This window comes from Leptopilina heterotoma, unplaced genomic scaffold (genome assembly GCF_015476425.1).
Source record: "Leptopilina heterotoma isolate Lh14 unplaced genomic scaffold, ASM1547642v1 Lhet_332, whole genome shotgun sequence".
NCBI classification, from domain to species: domain Eukaryota; kingdom Metazoa; phylum Arthropoda; class Insecta; order Hymenoptera; family Figitidae; genus Leptopilina; species Leptopilina heterotoma.
Genome location: NW_025111023.1, coordinates 74,536 through 94,938, shown reverse-complemented (window position 1 = coordinate 94,938; position 20,403 = coordinate 74,536). Strand labels below are relative to the sequence as shown.

The 20,403-nt window shown below is 39.4% G+C and overlaps 1 protein-coding gene across 1 annotated transcript in view; it reads right to left on the bottom strand.

Moving 5' to 3' along the window:
- Window positions 1–20,403, bottom strand: part of LOC122505028 (chorion peroxidase-like) — a 113,981-nt gene that overhangs the window by 34,045 nt on the left and 59,533 nt on the right. Inside the window, exons 3-4 of the mRNA XM_043616439.1 lie at window positions 3,932–4,234; window positions 3,655–3,837 (exon numbers count right to left, since the gene is read on the bottom strand). Coding sequence (XP_043472374.1) covers window positions 3,655–3,837; window positions 3,932–4,234 — 486 coding nt within the window. The remainder of the gene's footprint in view (window positions 1–3,654; window positions 3,838–3,931; window positions 4,235–20,403) is intronic.

The window sequence follows — 20,403 nt, the reverse complement described above, 5'->3', positions numbered from 1 at the left end:
TGTCCTGAAACTTTGCAGGTTTATTGCAGTTATTAGTACCTAAAATAGGCACAAGGATTTTCAAAAATACCTACAAAATTTTTTTTTATACAATTTTTTTAAAATTAAAAAAAAAATTTTTCTATTTTTTGAAATAATTTTTTTATTTGTTAATATTTTCACTAATTATTCTTAAAATTACATTCCTGACATGAAAACGAATCGATTTATGTATACAAAGTATATATATAATTAAAATTTACAAAATTTATAAATATTTTTCTTTTTCACAAAAAATTCAAATTTTGTATTTTTTTCATAATTTATTTAATATTAATATTAATATTTTGAAATGATTATTCTATCATAAAAAAGAAGCAATTGGCATATGAAAGTGTAAAAAATTACCAGAACCCATAAATCACTTATTTATGCTAATGATTAATTAGAATGAGAATAAAGTTTTAAATATAAAAAAACATTGTTATAAAAATAAATTAATATAATTTTTTTATTTTTAAACAAAATTGATAAATGTTTGCATTTATGTGTGTGTATGTTACCGATTCTATGGGATAAATTTAATTTTATACATATGTTCATACATATTTCTATTTATATATTGAGGAAACTAAATGGTCATGAAATGAACAACTTGTTTAATTTTCGAAGGCTTATTTTAAAGTTGAAATTCTAACGAAGATTTATGTGTTTTTAAAAAAATTTTATCTAAATTTTTCTAGATTTTTGAAAAAGTTGAAGTCAAGAGACAAAAATGAGAAAATTTGATAATTTTTTTTATTTCTTTCTCACTCTACAACTCAAGAAATAGTTAACGAAATTACTTCAAAGACAGCTTATTTTACGCAAAATTTAATCAGCTTTCTAGCCGTATTTTTTTGTTATTGATTTTTTCAAAATTTTTTCAAAGTTTTGTTATTTTTTTGTAAGTTTTTGTTATATCTCCTTTTATTTACGAGATATGATTGAAAAAGTGATGGCATGTTTTTTTATAAAGTCGCGTGTAATCGTCCGGACACTCGTGGATGGTAGTGTAACAGATAATAAAAATGCAATATTGAATAATAATCATATGAATGAATTTTTAAAAGCTCAATCTGGACACTAGATTTACACTCATTATGATGAAACCAGACTTTACATTTTTGACAGTTTTAACAAAAATTCTTTAAATGAGGATCAAATGAACTATTTAATTAAATAATATCCATTTAAACCACCAGTGGTTCTTTTTTAAAAGTTTATCAACAACCGTTAGGCAATGTTAAAGTGACCATATGGAAATAGTGTCAATGCGGGACGCCCGCTTGTTTATATGATTTAGTAAAAAAAAAAAGGTTATTTGTCACAAGGAAAAAGAATCAGGGAATTTGTAGGAGTCAATTGGAGCGGAATTGAAACTAAGGCGCATCTTATGACATTTACATATTTATATTATGCTTATTTTGTAACATTAAATCACATATTTTTTTAACGATCGAATTTTTCTTAAAATATCACGAAGTCTATCTCTCTCACACTTATATACGCTACTGTGCTAATCTGTAGATGCAGGATATTCTTAACTATTTTCCGGGATATGCAGGACATTTTATGTCAAATGCGGGACGTTTTGCGGGACGCTGGCCTTTGCGGGACAAAGGGGAAAAATCCGGGACTGTCCCGCGCAATCCGGGACGTATGGTCACTTTAGGCAATGTTGATTGTGGACTATTTGCAATAGCATTTGCAACATCTTTATTTTTTAATGAAATACCAAACACTCTTTATTATGATTATTGTCATATGAAGAATCATTTAAAGTTAATTTTTGAAACCAATTATTTAAGTCGTTTTCCGGAAGAAAAAATTCTATTATATTAATCCACGTTTAATTGTTAAGTATAATTGAAAGTGTCTTTCAAGTGATCCAGTTAAAGAACTTCTATGTAGAAAAATTAACCCCAATATAATTATTGATCAAGAAATTCCGTGTGGAAGAATTTAAAATAATGCAAAAAAAAATTAACAATCCTTTAAAGTCGCAACAATATTGTGCCATACTCAAATTAAAAAAATCCTTTTATAAAAAAACAGTGTACAATGTCAAAAATAATATAGAGAAGTATTACTTAAGCATAAAAATTTGTTTAGTCAAGTTATTGATTCAAATGATGATAACATGGAATCTGTTAATTTAGAAAATATCGTTGCTCCTATTCCCATAATAGCAAATATATACATGATAGTGTAAAGGAAACAAATTCTCTATTTAAAACTGTTCAAAGACATATAGTATATCTCCGGCTAATATGGCTGTGCCCATGGGCATTAATGGGTTATTACAAATTTTGTAAGTGGACTGACAATTCTGGCCTGTACAGTATAAATTACCGAAAAAACAATATAAAACAAATCTATTTTATGAATTTGATTTTAAAAAACAGCTATTCAATTAGTAATGTATAAAAAGTTAGCCCAGTTTAAATAAAGAATGATCGAAATTTGTTAGTTTGTACCAAAGTTAAAAATTTGCAGAAATACATATTTAATTGAATGGCGTTAATCCCAAATTGTTAATCCCAAATCATTTACAAGTAAACAAATGAACTAATTTAACTTAAAACCTGTCATTTTACAGGCATTTCCGTGCTTTATTACTTTCAATAACAACTTTTTTCTCTTAAATTCAATGGGAAAGAACGGTCATACAAAAACTGTTTTTCGGCACCTTTGACATTGTTTATAAGATTTAATTAAATCTCAAGTGATCGAGGAACATAAATGTATATATTCCCCATTTGAGATTTTTTTATAATTATATGTATTCATACTATCACCCCACACTGTTTGAACCCACAGTCAAAAGTGAAGTATCCATTTTGGCAGAAAATCCAACTTTTTTCATATGGAGACTGGATTAGTACTGAATCCGTCATTTCAGTGTAAGTGCAACTCGCACTTGTTTATGTCGCAATTAGCATATCCAGTGAGTTTTTAAAATTCCTTTCGCTATATTAGATTCACAAATAATAATTTTGAAAAACACATCATTTTTGTAATCATCGACTCCGAAAAGCCGTGAATAACGAATTTTCAGCAAATCTAATCAATTTTTTAAAAAATTGTTAGCCATATTCGATCCGACATTTTGAATTGAAAAAAATTTGAAGAAATGACAACAGATTTAACAAAAAAAAAGATTTTTGCAAATCTTACAAGAATATACTTGTGTTTATATTGTTATAAGAAACTTGTTATTAATTTATTGTTCTATAAAATTTGTCCATAAAGTTGAATAAGTTTGCGGGTCACTCTCGTTTAGAAAACAATAATGTTTTGATTTTTGACAAAGTTATGGATTTTTGAATTCAAGTGGTTTTGATTGAAACCACTTATTATAAGGGGTTAACTTATAATAAACTTTTTTACTAAAATAGTAGGGTAATATAACCTTGAGTGGACCACCTGAATTTTCAAGTGATCTGACAGCAGAAACGTGAAATAAATAGTGGGAGTAGCAGCTCCGCACCCAGAACCAGTAAGAAATTAAATTCAGCAATAAACATAGGCAATAGGTATACGTTTTCTTTCATAAAGAATTTTTTTGAAAAAAGACTTAGGCGGTCCAGTCAAGGTGACATTACCCTAGAATATAATACTTTCTTAACTTACTACTGAAAAGTGGTTTGTTGTTTTTGTCGAATCTGGCAAAAATAGGTTGAACTAAAGAATGACCAAAACGAAAAGCAGCTGTTGCAAACTCATTTATAACGTTGGGATTAGTTGTAGAATCATATTCGTCAAAGTATCCTGACATCATTATATCCAATTTGAAATCCTTCATAACATCATGACCTGAAAAATTTTAAATTGCTCAAGGTATCTGTCTGACTTCATTTGTTCAGTTGTTTTGTAGATTTGGGTTAAATGTTTCTTAACTGTCTTTTACCTAATACAATTGGTAGAAATTCTCGATATGTGATGTGTTGTATGATGGCACCGACTATTTTTCTAGTTTCTTGAAACATTTTTTCCTCACTCCAATGTGGATTTATGATAGCAATCTGCGTTGCAATTTTGTTATGTAGTCGTAAGAAGACTACATGAAGAGATGTTAAAGCAGGATTTTCACCAACACGACCATCTCCTGCGATGAAGCAACTTTGGGATAAAGATCCTAATTGACATATGTCTGAATTATCTTTAGTTGCTAAGTTTCTATTATTCTGTAGCTTTCCATATTTTACTAATCCTGTAATTATTATTACTTTTGAAGTTATTTATTGTTATCAAAGTAATAATGTAATATAATTTAAGTAGTTTTTTTAAGGACCTTAATTTTTGAATATATATGTATTTTATGACAGTTGGTCCAATAAAAGAGATAAAATTTTAATAAATCGTTTGAAGATAATTTTTTTCACCGCTAATGCATTTTCGCCATGTACATGTCTCATCAGGAACTAAAATTAAAAAATCATCGATCAACAAAGGAACCGCATTTTTAGAGGTTTAGAAATAAAATAAATAATAAAATAAAACCTTAAATAAAATAAAAGACTCCAGCGAAGTTGCACCAGTAAAAGAATATTGACACCAGTAAAAGAACAAGCTTATTATTTATCACGATATTTCACAAATTACAACTTTTAGCATTATAAACAAATATTTTTTTAGTTCCTTATTTCTTCAAAATATAGTTTATGATAAAAAAATAGATTCAATATGCAAGTTATTTCTGAAAATAATTTTGTAATGTTTTGGTGGGTTATGAACATGACAAATGAACGAAGCATCAACAGAAAAAAGATTACAAGTTTCAGGTGCAATTAAATAATATTTCTGGGTGCGTAATCAGGAAAATATGAATAATAGTAAGTTGCAAAATTGTTTTAGAATATTTGTGACGTTTTTCATATAATTTTTGTTATTTTTAGACACTGTATTAATATAAATTTAATATGTTTTTTCATTAGAAAATACAACTGTTCTTTTACTGGTCAACATTCTTTCACTGGTAAAATGGACATTTTTCAATATTTGATTAAAATTTGATATAATATGTTATATTTATAAAATTTGTATCTTAGGCTTCAAATTCTTTAGAAATTTTCTATTCATTGTATATGTTTAAAACCAAATTCATGAATGTCAGATAAAAGTAAAAAATATCGAAAGTATACATTTCCTTAAATGTTCTTTCACTGGTGTCACTACCCTAGTCAGGAAAACAATGATTGGTTGAATTTTTAAATGTAAACGTCGAAAACACTAACAGGGCGATACAAAATATATAATAATAATAATAATAATAATAATAATAATAATAATAATAATAATAATAATAATAATAATAATAATAATAATCTCCGCCGCTGGTTGTCCACTGCCGAACGTCGTTGATGTCTTTGATGTGCTGGGCGAAGCGAGCCCGCTGCCAAATGTCATTGATTTCTTTGATGTGCTGGGAGAAGTGGATCCACTCCCGAACATAATTGATTTCTTTGATGGGCTGGGAGTAATGGGTCCACTGCCAGACACGACTGATTTCTTTGATGTGTTGGGAGAAGTGGGTTCGCTGCCAGACACGACTGGCATCTTGGATATGTTCGGTGGACCTTGCAGCGGTGGCGGGGCTTTCCACCAAAGGGCAACCAAACAGTACACTCTACACATACACTTCTCTACACATATATGGGTTACACACAATGACATCACTTATACATCTTCTTCACACATATTCACAATACACTTATCACACCCATATGACAAAAAAAGAAAAAAGACATAAATATGAGTAAGGAGAATTTTAAACTACCCCAAGGAGGAACCCCGAAAGGGGCCCCACGGATTTGGGGGGGGAGCAAAACAATAATCAGCTGAAAAGCTATGAGGCAAATGTCTCAGACCAGTTCCTGGCTATTCCGGGAATTTTTAAAAGCTTGCGCCAAGGATTCAAGCGACAAAAAAACGTCAGTCGTGACATCCAGGATGGCGTGACGGTCTTGGAATGTGCGTTCGATATAATCTGTAAGAATTTACGTTTTATCCCCGAGCCTTTCAAAGACCAAGAACCGCAACATCCAACAGTGGGAGCTCCACAGCAAACGGAGAGCGTTACTCCAGCTCTGGACGGCGCAACGACATGCCCTAATAAGGCAAAGAGCGTTAATAAACGCCCCAGGGAAGGTGCAAGCCCAGATGCGAGTCCGCAACGGGCGACTCAAGGCGGGAAAAGAATCAAGCGAAAGGATGCTCCACAGCTTGGTTCTGAGTCGCTAGTTGGAACGAAAGAGGCGCCCTCAAATAGTCCTGGCAAGTCGTATGCTGAGACCGTCTTGAAGGACGGAGCGGACAATGGGGACGGCTTCAAAGTTGTTAAAAACAAAAAGAAACGGGCTCCAAAAGAGAAGCCCTCAGGTGAGAAAAAAGAGTTTCCGAAGCCCCCTTTGAAGCTAAGGAGCACGGAAGCCGTTAAAATCACAGCAAGAGACCCAAGTTTGTATAAGGGTATCTTGCCGCTGATAAAACCGAAGGTAAACCCAAAAGATACGGGTACCGTGATCCGGAAAATCAGGAGAACTTTAAAAAAGGAGGTTCTCGTGATAGTGAAAAAGGGTGGAGAGATCTTAAAATTTGCAGATGCACTGTCTTCGGCCCTGCATGGCAAGGCTGTGGTCACACCTCTAGTGAATAGAAGGTCTCTAGAGATTAAGGATTTGGATGAAGCCACCACAGAAGATGAGGTGACTTCAGCACTGAGAGAAAAGCTGGGTAAACCTGACCTGACGATGGAGTGTCGACTTTTGCCGCGCTACAGAAGAACTAAGGTTGCTCTGGTACGTCTGACAGAGTCAGAAAGTAACACTCTGCTAAAGTTTGGTAAAATAAAAATCGGCTGGATAAATGCTCCAATTCGCGAGCATGTAGCTAGGTGCCAAAAGTGCCTAGGTTACGGACACAGAACCCTATCCTGCAAAGGCCCCGACAGAAGTAAAAACTGTCGGAGATGCGGCGGAGAGGGACACCTCGCGAAGAGCTGTAACGATAAGCCGAAGTGCCTTACTTGCTTGGACCTGGGGAAGCCAGAAACGGATCATGAGTCCGGAAAGAGAGCCTGCCCGGTTTACAGGGAAGAACTGCAAAAGATTAAAAGGGCAAATTATAAGCATTATAAGAGATGCTCAGAAACGGAAGAGAGAGGGTGACAGTCCAGAAGAGACTCGAACCAAAACCGATAAGAGGAAGAAGGAGGAAGCTCCTCCAATGGAAACGGAAGTACCAGATCCAAAGATTCCTCAATTGGAAAGAATTGGGTCAAAAAGATCCACAGTTCTAATCCGAGTCGGTCAAGGATTGACGTATGCTGACGTTCTAGGTATGCTTCGCAAAGAGGTTAACCCGGAGGACAGTCATACGAGAATAGTATCAGCAAAAGCTACAAACAAGGGGGACCTTCTGATTAAGTTCAGAGGAGACTCCGACAAGGACGCTTTCACCGCCGAGGTCACCAAAGCGGTTGGAAGCATGGGTAAGGTGCAGTCATTGGATCGAAGAGTTACACTCGAGATCCGTGATTTGGATTGCCTTACCCAAGAAGCTGAGGTGCAACAAGTGTTGTCTGAAGCAATGGGTAAGCCAGGAAACAGGAGAGTGACGGTCTTAGGACCCAACCGCCGAGGGATGAAGCTCGCGGTTGTAGTCACCAATCTGGAAGAGGCGAACAGGCTGGAGAAATTGGGACACGTAAAAATTGGTTTTATGTGTTGCCCAATCAAAAGAAGAGTAATGGTCGTCCGGTGTTATCGATGCCTGGGATACGGCCATATTGGAGCCAAATGCCAGAAGGAGGACAGATCGGCTGCGTGCTTTAAGTGCGGTGAGGCCGGTCACAGGTTCTCCAACTGCAAAAAGAACGCAAGCTGCTTTTTGTGCACTGAAAAGTTTGGCAATAAGGTGTCAACCACCCATATTGCAGGCAGCGGAGGATGCGGAGTCTTCAGGTCGGCCCTTGAGGAGGCGAAGAAGACTCTTGCAAGGACTAAAAGTAAATGAGAAGTGTTAAAAGAAGAGAATAGTTTTTAATTGTTTATTTTATTTACTTTGATTATTTTTTGTAGTTTTTATACTGTCCTTTTTACATTTTATTTTTAATAGATTAATTTTTGTTTTTATGTCCGTTTACAATTTTATTTTTTAACCTTTTAATCTTTTTAACATTTGTTCCTTTATTCTTTCACATTGGAATGGTTTTTAATTTTAACTATTGACGCAGAAGAACCGCAGAGAGAGAACAAAGTCGCATGAGCGACAGAGTCGGAGCGCCACCCTCGAAGGCTAAAGTCTTACGACAGTTCCGAGGGAGGGTAAAGGGCTCCAGAAGAAGGGTTACGGGTTTTAGTGGATCGGGCTGGTAGTAGGTCGCCAGTTTATTAAATTTACTATAAGATATATATTTATTTTTCCTTTTTTTTATATTTCCTTTTGTTTTATCATACCAACCCCACATAACCTTGGAGTGCGGAATCCAAGGTATCTGTAGGCAGATTTCCCAAAAGTCCCTAAGCAAAAAAAAAAAAAAAATAATAATAATAATAATAATAATAATAATAATAAGGGTAAACTCTGTGAAGAGATACCAGGATGCACTCCCTTTGCGGAAACTTCCTGCTATCTTGGAGAGACACATCGACCTTCACGTCCGAACATACATGTTCACGTGCCCTTGGATATCATAGACGTCGCATCAATGCTCCGGCAATGCTATAACGTCTATGTAACTAACGGAGGCGGTTCAGGGCCCATCCTGGCCAGATGGTAGTACCCTGTTAAGGCCCGATTGTCCCTCGACACGGGACAAAGAAATAAAAAAACCAATGAAATGGACAAAATTTTAAACGAAATACTCCAAGTGGGTACCTCGAAAGAGGGTAATCCCACCACCGATTCTGATCGGGTGCAAGCCCCGATAGTCGGTGCAGATGGCTTCAAGGATTTTGGAGGGAGCCAAATAGATAGCCAGGTGACATGCTACTAATCAAATGTCGCAAATCAGTTTCTGGCTATTCCGGGAATTTTTAAAAGCTTGCGCCAAGGATTCAAGCGCCAAAGAAACGTCAGTCGTGACATCCAGGATGGCGTGACGGTCTTGGAAAGTGCGTTCGATATAATCTGTAAGAATTTACGTTTTATCCCCGAGCCTTTTAAAGACCAAGAGCCGCAACATCCAACTGTGGAAGCTCTACAGCAAACGGAGAGCACTACTGCAGCTCTGGTTGGCGCAACGACATGCCCTAATAAGGCAAAAGGCGTTAATAAACGCCCTAGGTAAAGTTGGTTCTACAATGGGCACGTCGGACGTGGTCGTCTAACGTACCGTGCTGACGTCACCCATTTGAATAGCATGGGTGACGTCAGCACGGCACGTCAGACGACCACGTCCGACGTGCCCATTGTAGAACCGACTTAAGGTGCAAGCCCAGATGCGAGTCAGCAACGGGCGACTCAAGGCGGGAAGAGAATCAAGCGAAAGGATGCACCACAGCTTGGTTCTGAGTCGCTGGTTGGAACGAAAGAGGCGCCCTCAAATAGTCCTGGCAAGTCGTATGCTGAGACCGTCTTGAAGGACGGAGCGGACAATGGGGACGGCTTCAAAGTTGTTAAAAACAAAAAGAAATGGGCTCCAAAAGAGAAGCCCTCAGGTGAGAAAAAAGAGTTTCCGAAGCCCCCTTTGAAGCTAAGGAGCGCAGAAGCCGTTAAAATCACGGCAAGAGATCCAAGGTTGTATGAGGGTATCTTTCCGCTAATAAAAGCAAAGGTAAACCCAGAAGATACGGATACCGTGATCCGAAAAATCAGGAGAACTTTTAAACAGGAGGTTCTCGTGATAGTGAAAAAGGGTGGAGAGACTTTAAAATTTGCAGATGCACTGTCTTCGGCCCTGCATGGCAAGGCTAAGGTCACACCTTTAGTAAATAGAAGGTCTCTAGAGATTAGGGATTTGGATGAAGCTACCACAGAGGATGAGGTGACTTCAGCACTGAGAGAAAAGCTGGGTAAACCCGACCTGACGATGGAGTGTCGACTTTTGCCGCGCTACAGAGGAACTAAGGTTGCTCTGGTACGTCTGACAGAGGCAGAGAGTAACACTCTGCTAAAGTTTGGTAAAATAAAAATCGGCTGGATAAATGCTCCAATTCGCGAGCATGTTGAAGTAGCTAGGTGCCAAAAGTGCCTAGGTTACGGACACAGAACCCTATCCTGCAAAGGGCCCCGACAGAAGTAAAAACTGTCAGAGATGCGGCGGAGAGGGAAACCTCGCGAAGAGCTGTAACGTTAAGCCGAAGTGCATTACTTGCTTGGACCTGGGGAAGCCAGAAACGGGTCATGATTCCGGAAAGAGAGCCTGCCCGGTTTACAGGGAAGAACTGCAAAAGATTAAAAGGGCATATCCTTAAAATTTTTGCAGGTCAACCTGCATACAAGTAAGGATGCACAGCTGCTCCTAATGCAAACAGCAAGGGAAAATAAGCTCGATATCCTGTACTGCAGTGAGCAGTATCAAAGAAGCGACCTCGCTCCTTGGTATCAGGATAAGGCGAAGAGAGCCGCCATAAAGCTGTGCAACCCAGAATTGCAGGTTGACAAGTTTCTGGAGACGAGCAGTGGGTTTGTGTAAATAGAGGTAGCTAATATACGTATGTATAGCTGCTACTTCTCACCCAACGACCCACTGACAAACTTCGAAGCCAATATCAAAGACCTAGATGCGAGCCTCACAGAATCCAGGCTGGATGTCATTATCACTGGCGATTTTAACGCAAAGTCGCCAGAGTAGGGTGAGACGAGACTCGACAAGAGAGGAATTCGTATTGGAGAAATGATCTTCAGTAACGACCTATTAGCTGTAAACCGAGGCAATACATGGACTTCTAGATGAGGTGCTATCGGATCAATTATAGATCTAACGATCGCACCGTCTAAACTATTTAGCCGCATAAGCGACTGGCGGGTCTCTGAGGAATATACCGCAAGTGACCACCAGTACATTGAGTTCTCAGTCTCGATGGGAGACACACAAGGAGGAAAGAGACAGGATGTTCCTAGTCGCAAGACCTCCTCGTGGAATATAAAGAGACTCGACAAGGAAAAGTTTGGCCGGTCCCTAAGAGAAGCCCTTTTAATTGAGGACTTGGGCTGGGTGAAGAGGCCGAGCAGTCTGGATAGGAAGGTGCGAGCGGTGAGAAACATGATAGTCACCGCTTGCAATGCGTCAATGCCACGCAAAGGCGCCATTCCCGTAAGAAAATCCTTGCACTGGTGGTCAGAGAAGCTAGCCTCCTTGAGGAAGGAATGCCTCAAAGCAAGAAGGACATATACCCGATCTAAGGGAGATCCCTTGATGAAAGAGGCTTTCAAGGAGGCAAAAAAGAACCTCAAGAAAGAGATCCACAAGTCGCGACGCCGTAGCTGGAAGGACCTAATCGATGAAGTCGATAAGGACCCATGGGGTCTGGCGTTTAAAATCGTTACTAAGAAATTAGCGACGAGGCAAAAGACCCCCGGCCTGGACAATCCCGATTGGGTCAGAAAGATAATAAATTCTTTGCTTCCTCCTGCGGAACCATACCTTAGAAGGGACTGGAGTTTTTGCAAAGTCGAAGAGGAAGAACTCTTCACACTTAGTGAACTGCAAAAAGCAGGCAAAAGATTGAAAACAGGCAAGGCGCCTGGAATCGATGGGATAAGTAACGAGATCCTAAAGTTGGTAATCGACACTTCACCCCAGATTCTGCTTCGATGCTTCAATCTTTGCCTTGAGAGAGGAGAGTTCTTCCGCGACTGGAAGCGACAGAGGTTAGTGCTCCTGAGGAAGGCGAAAAACCTCTAGATAAAGTCTCATCACACAGGCCTATATGCCTGCTAGATACGATGGGTAAACTTCTAGACGATATGGTTCTGCAGAGAATGCAAAGCCACTTGGCCGAAGAGAATCGTCTATCAGATCACCAATTTGGTTTCCGTAAAGGCAAGTCCACAGTTGATGCCATCCAGGCAGTTGTGGACAAAGCCAAAGCAGGAAAAAACAAATTGGGACTTGGGAAAAAGAATAGCTTCTGCGCGTTGGTTGATCGATAACTACGCGTATCATCTCTGCATATAAGACGGTATCTACGAGTGCTGTGCAGGTCCTTGCAAGTGTCCCGCCAGCAGATCTTTTGGCGAGGGGAAGGGAAGAAATGTTTCTCTTTTCTAAAGAAAGAAGTTCCTTAGATGAGGAAATAAGACCAAGCAAGGACCTGATCCGCAAAGAAGCGAGGCACAGGCTCATAGAAAGATAGCAAGAAAGATGGGATGGTGAGTAAAAAGGTCGATGGACTTATCGCCTTATTCCGACACTCGCCACCTGGATAAATAGGAAACACGGTCAGGTTTCCTATTATTTGACTCGGGCGCTCACAGGTCACGGGTGTTTTAACTCGTACCTGTGTCGCTTTAAATTACGCGAGGACGAGGTTTGTGCATATTTCCAGTTCCCTGCGGACAACGCGAAGCACACCCTCTTCTCATGCAGAAAATGGGACTTGGAGAGGCCGGCCGTGTTCGAAGGTGTAAACAGTCGAGTTACACCGGAGAAGATGGTATCGCTGATGACCCTGTCAGAAGAGAATTGGCGGCAAGTCGAGAACTTCAGAATCGCGGTTATGTCGAGGAAGGACCTCGACGGCCGCCAAAAAAGCGTAATTTAAACAGCTTTCAAATTTGTTTGTTCGATTTTTATTAATTTATTTTGTGATTTATTTGTCTTTCTACATTTTTTATTTTGTTTTGTTTTGTTTTTTTATTCGTTTTTGTACAGTTTTGTCTTTTCAACGTTATATACCTGTTTACTTTTTTTTCTTTTCTTTTCTTTTTTATATCCGTTTGCGATTTTATCTTTTGACTTTTAACACTTCTTAAATAATTTTGTTTTTTTTATTATTATTGTGCTGTTAATTCCGCTTAGATTTCCCTGCGGACAACGCGGAGCACACCCTCTTCTCATGCAGAAAATGGGACTTGGAGAGTCGGGCCATGTTCGAAGGTGTAAACAGTCAAGTTACACCGGAGAACATGGTATCGCTGATGACTCAGTCAGAAGAGAATTGACGGCAAGTCGAGAACTTCATAATCTCGGTTATGTCGAAGAAGGACCTCGACGGCCGCCAAAAAAGCGTAATTTAAACAGCTTTTAAATTTGTTTGTTCGTTTCTTATTAATTTATTTTGTGATTTATTTGTCCTTCTACATTTTTAATTTGTTTTGTTTTTTTTATTCGTTTTTGTACAGTTTTTTCTTTTCAACGTTATATACCTGTTTCCTTTTTTTTCTTTTCTTTTTTATATCCGTTTGCGATTTTACTTTTTGACTTTTAACACTTCTTAAATAATTTTGTTTTCTTTTATTATTGTTGTGCTGTAAATCCCGCTTGGACTATGAAATAGTTTTAATCATTTTTTTTAAATTACGGACGCAGGAAAACCGCAGAGAGAAGAAAAAGGTCGCATTAGCGACAGAGTTGGAGCGCCACCCTCGAAGGCTAAAGTCTTACGACAGTTCTTGGAGCTCTTGGAGTGCGGAATCCAAGGTATCTGTAGGCAGATTTCCCAAAAGTCCCTAAGCAAAAAAAAATTAATAATAATAATAATAATTAGAGTTATAGAGCGTAGGTTTTTCGGCACACACCAGATCTCTCTTGACTAACGAGAGCTATACTACGCAACACAGAATAACCTATACCACGCCTGAGCCGGTAACCTATAACGCTGTGCTACAGGCTTTCGAGGACTATTTTATTCCGCGGAGGAATATAATGTTTGAACGTTTGAAGTTTAATTCCCGTACGCAACAGAAGGAGGAAGCAGTGGACTCGTTCATCACGAATGTGCACGCACTAACAGAACAGTGTGAATTCGGTGTTTTCAAAGATGAATTAATCAGAGACAGAATTGTGGTGGGCATGTTAGATGCCAAACAAAGTGAACGCTTGCAACTGAAACTAAATTTGACGTTGCAAGATACTATCACAGCAGCTAAGCAGGCTTAAATCCAACAAAAACAAAATCTGATCAACGCAGTAAACCGGACGGCAAAGCAAGGTCATTTGAGCAAAGGCAATTTCTACAAAGGGGGAAGGCAGAATTATCAATCGTTATCGTCGCAAGGGACTCGAAATACAGCGGACTCAAATTCGCAAAATACCGGACGTTGTGGTGGTTGTTTTTATTGTGGAGCAAAGCAGTCACATCCTCGAAATATGTGCCCGGCAAGAAACGCGGAATGCTTCAGATGTAAATTAAAAGGTCATTTCAGTAAGGTTTGTAAAACGAAGTCAGTTCGGATGACCGAAAACGTAGACGACGAAGCGACGAACGATATGTTTGTTGGATGTGTGGAGGTGAGTAAAGAAAAATGTTTACGTAAAATTCGAATTATAGAAATAAATAGAGAAATTGACTTTCTTGCAGATACAGGTGCAGACTGCGTGTGTCTGCCATATGATGTAATAAAAGATAACCTCCAATTAAAGATAAACAAAACAGGTCAAATTGTAAAGGGTCCGGACACACGAAAATTAGATGTGCTCGGAGCAGTGAACATAACCTTAAATTACAGGGGAACGAGTTGTCAAACGACAGGTTATATCATCAAAGGTCTTTGTAAACCACTGTTGGGACGCGTCGAATGCGATAAACTAGGAATAGTTAAAATTATGAAAGAAAAGTCCACAGTGGCATCGATTGTTGGGGAAAATGGATCTTTTTCAAAAGTAAATGTTCTTGGGGAATTTCCAAAACTCGGTAAAGTACTAGGGGTTTTTCCAGAAAAAATTTCTTTGAAATTAAAATCGGGTGCAATACCTTTTGCGCAATCAGTCCCTCGCCTAGTGGCTTTGGCGATAAAGCCTAAACTAGAAAAAGAGTTGGGTAGACTAGTGGGGATGGGAATACTAAAAAAAGTAACAGAGGTTACAGATTGGGTTGCCCCGATTGTGTGTGTGCCTAGAGGAACGAGTGAGATTCGTGTCTGCGGAGATTATTTCCAAGTAAATAATAGCATTTGTCGTCCATATTACCCGATTCCAAAAGTATAATTGACATTAGCTAGCTTGAATCGAGCATGCATTTTTACTAAAATTGATTTAACCCTGTTATTCTATCAAGTTGAGTTAGATGAGAAAAGTCAATTGTTGACAACGATTATTACGCCGTTTGGTAGATATAAATTTACTCGATTGCTTTTCGGAATAGCTTGCGCGTCAGAATATTTAGTCACGAAATTGTCAAATATTTTCGTAGGTATAGAAAATGTCGTTTACCACGTTGATGATATTTTAGTGTTCGGATCGAACGTTGAAGATCATGATGTAACACTCAAAAAGGTGCTCACTAAACTAGAGGCCGCGGGAATTACGATAAACACATCGAAATGCATAATAGGGGTAAAAGAGATCAGTTTTCTCGGACACAGGTTGTCGGAACGGGGAGTCGATATCGACCCAGAACGAATAAAAGCGATAAACAAATTTCCGGTTCCAACTAACAAAGAGGAAGTTATGAGATTTCTGGGCATGGTGAATTTTACAGCTAGGTATATCGAGGATCGCTCAAAGATTCTTGAACCTTTCCACAGTTTGCTAAAAAATAACGTGGAATTTATTTGGGGTCCAAGTCAGGAACAGGCATTTAACGTGATCAAAAAAAATTCTTTCGGAAGCTCCGACGTTGGCATATTTCGATCCAACTAAAAAATGATTATTAGCGCGGATGCAAGTTCGTACGGTATTAGTGGGTGTTTATTTCAAGCTGATTCCAAACATAATCGCGAGATTGTAGCATACGCTTCTAAAACGTTAACAGCGACAGAAAAAAGATATGCTCAAATAGAAAGGGAAGCCCTAGCGTTAACGTGGACTGCGGGTAAGTTCGAGGAATATACAATGGGGTTGCATGTGATCCTCGAAACCGATCATAAACCGTTAATTCAGATTTTGCAATCAAAACCGATCGACGAATTATCTCCGCGATTACAACGATTAAGAATAAGACTAATGCGTTACAGTTACGAGGTTTACTACGTGCCAGGTAAATTATTGGTTGTCGCTGATTGCCTCTCAAGAGGTCCTTTAGAGGACGAAGGAAAATGCCAACTTGCTGAAGGCATCACGGCTTATGTAAATCTGGTTGAAAACAGTTACCCGATAAAAGATGTGTACATTGAAAAAATCATGAAAGCGCAAAACGACGATGAAAAATGTAAAATATTAAAAAAGTATTCCATTGAGGGTTGGCCAGAAAAGAGTAAAATTTCCAACGATATAATGGAATATTACCAACACCGTTTTGATATAACGTTTTCAGAAGATCTCTTATTGTACGGTTCTAGGATAATAATTGCATTTTGTATGCAATCTGAAGTTTTAGAAAATATTCACGCAGGGCATCAGGGAATTGTGGAATGTCGTCGAAGAGCAAAAGAAGCAGTTTGGTGGCCAGGGCTGAGTGCTCAAATCGAAACTCTTGTACGCGAGTGTCTGAAATGTATCAAGGAGCGATCTAACCCGAAAGAAAAAATTTTATGTGATGATTTACCTACCAGACCTTGGCAAAAAATTTCAGCCGATTTATTTAAACATGTATGCTGGTATTTATTTGTTGTTGATTATTTTTCGAGATACATCGAAATTGAGAAGCTCAAAAGCTTAGACACCACTGCAGTTGTCGAGAAGATAGCAGGCATGTTTTCGCGTTTTGGAATTTGCGAAGAACTTCGCTCAGATAAAGGTCCTCAATTCAGAGACGAATTCGATCAGTTTGCCAAACAATTCAATTTCCGTCATGTGACGAGTTCTCCTTATTATAGTCAATCTAACGGGGAAGTTGAAAATACCGTAAAAGTAGCGAAAGATTTAATTTAAAAAAATTGTCAAAGTGACTTAGAATTCAAAAAAGCCTTGCTATCTTATCGAGCAACTCCACTGGCGAATGGGTATTGCCCGGGTGAATTAATGATGAGTCGAAAATTGCAAACCACTGTACCGATTTTGCCAACTAAATTAAAAGAAAGGGGAATTAAGGAAGATCCGTTTTAAAAAATGTATTGTTGAAAGAAAAGCAAGCGCATGACCATAATAAAAGACATAGATCTAGGGATCTTCCAGAGCTTCATGTAGGTGAACGAGTTTGGATCACAGACATAAGGCAATACGGAGAAATAGTTCAAAAGTTAAAAGAACCTAGATCCTATTTAGTACAATCAGAAAACTCAGAATATAGACGCAATCGCGGACATTTAATTCCGGTCCCGTTTAAAAAAAAATGATCGCGGTAAAATCAATCCCGACATGTCTGTGATCGAAACTCCAAGAGTCGACGAAAATGTAAAATGCGGCGAACAATCAAAAGAAAAGGCAGGTCGAAGAACATTACCAACGCGAACGAGGAACAAACCGGAATGTTTGAGATTCTAATATATCAATTATCGAATTCTTGTAACAATGCGTATACTGATCTGAGTGCGATGATTGTTATTGAAATTTCTGTATGTCATCACTGTCATTTTTAAATTTTAATAAATAAAAAAGGTAAAGTCTTAAAAAGAGGGGGATGTGGTGTCAGGGGTTTGAAATGGTAACAGTTATAGCCATGAGAGGGCTCATGATATTTAGCGTCATAGAGCGTAGGTTTTTCGGTACACACCAGATCTCTCTCGACTAACGAGAGCTATACCACGCAACACAGAATACCTACTTATCAGTATTAACGCAAACTATCAGTTCCTTATCACTTATCTATTATTAACTATACAAAGAGCGTGGCGGTTTTGGAGAGTGCGTTCTTAACAATTTGTAGGAATCTGCGTTTTATCCCTGAACCGTTCAGGGATCAGGAGCCACGGACTTCAACTGTGGGAACTCCAAGGCAAAAGAGGAGTGCTGCTGCAACTCTTGATAGTGCAGCAGCTACAGATTCTAATAAGGGAAAGAACGTAAATCAGCCCCCCGAGAAGGTATTAGCCCGGATAAGAGTCCCCAACAAGTGACTCGGATCGAAAAGAGGATTAAGCGAAAGGATGCACCACCGCTTAATTCTGAGTCGCTAGTTGGAGAAAAAAAGGCGTCCTCAAGTAGTCCTAGCCAGACGTATGCTAAGACCGTCTTAAAAGAAGGAGCAGACAATAAGGACGGCTATAAGGTTGTTGGAAAAAGAAGGGAACGGGCTCCAAGAAAGAAGCCCCCAGGCGAGAAAACAGAGCTCTCAAAACGCCCTTTGAAGCTTAGAACCACGGAAGCGGTAAGGATCACGGCAAGAGACCCAAAATCTTATGAGGGTATCTTGCCGCTGATAAAATCAAAGGTTAAACCAGAAGACACTGGTACCGTGATTCAAAAAATCAGGAGAACCTTTAAACAGGAGGTTCTTGTGATAGTGAAAAAGGGTGGAGATACCTTGAAGTTTGCGGAAGCACTGTCCTCGGCTCTGCATGGCGCCTTGCCATGCGAGGTCACTGCTCTCGTAAATAAAAGGTCTCTTGAGATCAAGGAGCTGGATGAAACCACGACAGAGGATGAGGTGATTTCAGTTCTGAGAGATAAGCTGGGCAAACCTGATCTGAAGATGAAGTGCCACCTTTTGACGCGCTTTAGAAGTACTAAGGTGGCTCTAATCCGCTTAGCAGAAGCAGAAAGTGACATTCTGCTTAAACTTGGCCGAATCAAAATCGGCTGGATAAATGCTCAAATTCGCGAGCATGTTGAAGTAGCTAGGTGCCAAAAGTGCCTAGGTTACGGACACAGAACCCTATTCTGCAAAGGCCCCGACAGAAGTAAAAACTGTCGGAGATGTGGCGGAGAGGGACACCTCGCGAAGAGCTGTAACGTTAAGCCGAAGTGCCTTACATGCTTGGACCTGGGAAAGCCAGAAACAAATCATGAGTCCGGAAAGAGAGTCTGCCCGGTTTACTGGGAAGAACTGCAAAAGATTAAAAGGGCAAATCCTTAAAATTTTTGCAGGTCAACCTGCATACAAGTAAGGATGCACAGTTGCTCCTAATGCAAACGGCAAGGGAAAATGAGGTCGATATCCTGTTCTGCAGTGAGCAGTATCAAGGAAGCGACCTCGCCCCTTGGTATCAGGATAAGGCGAAGAGAGCCGCCATAAAGCTGTGCAACCCAGAATTGCGGGTTGACAAGTTTCTGGAGACGAGCAGTGGGTTCGTGTGGATAGAGGTAGCTAATATACGTATGTATAGCTGCTACTTCTCACTTAACGACCCACTGACAAACATCGAAGCCAATATCGAAGACCTAGAAGCGAGCCTCACAGAATCCATGCTGGATGTCATCATCACTGGCGATTTTAACGAAAAGTCGCCAGAGTGGGGTGAGACGAGACTCGACAAGGAATTCGTATTGGAGAAATGATCTCCAGAAACGACTTATTAGCTGTGAACCGAGGCAATACATGGACTTTTAGACGAGGTGCGATCGGATCAATTATAGATCTAACGATCGCACCGTCTAAACTATTTAGCCGCATAAGCGACTGGCGGGTCTCTGAGGAATATACCGCAAGTGACCACCAGTACATTGAGTTCTCAGTCTCTATGGGAGACACACAAGGAGGAAAGAGACAGGATGTTCCTAGTCGCAAGACCTCCTCGTGGAATATAAAGAGACTCGACAAGGAAAAGTTTGGCCGGTCCCTAAGAGAAGCCCTTTTAATTGAGGACTTGGGCTGGGTGAAGAGGCCGAGCAGTCTGGATAGGAAGGTGCGAGCGGTGAGAAACATGATAGTCACCGCTTGCAATGCGTCAATGCCACGCAAAGGCGCCATTCCCGTAAGAAAATCCTTGCACTGGTGGTCAGAGAAGCTAGCCTCCTTGAGGAAGGAATGCCTCAAAGCAAGAAGGACATATACCCGATCTAAGGGAGATCCCTTGATGAAAGAGGCTTTCAAGGAGGCGAAAAAGAACCTCAAGAAAGAGATCCGCAAGTCGCGACGCCGTAGCTGGAAGGACCTAATCGATGAAGTCGATAAGGACCCATGGGGTCTGGCTTTTAAAATCGTTACTAAGAAATTAGCGACGAGGCAAAAGACCCCCGACCTGGACAATCCCGATTGGGTCAGAAAGATAATAAATTCTTTGCTTCCTCCTGCGGAACCATACCTTAGAAGGGACTGGAGTTTTTGCAAAGTCGAAGAGGAAGAACTCTTCACACTTAGTGAACTGCAAAAAGCAGGCAAAAGATTGAAAACAGGCAAGGCGCCTGGAATCGATGGGATAAGTAACGAGATCCTAAAGTTGGTAATCGACACTTCACCCCAGATTCTGCTTCGATGCTTCAATCTTTGCCTTGAGAGAGGAGAGTTCTTCCGCGAC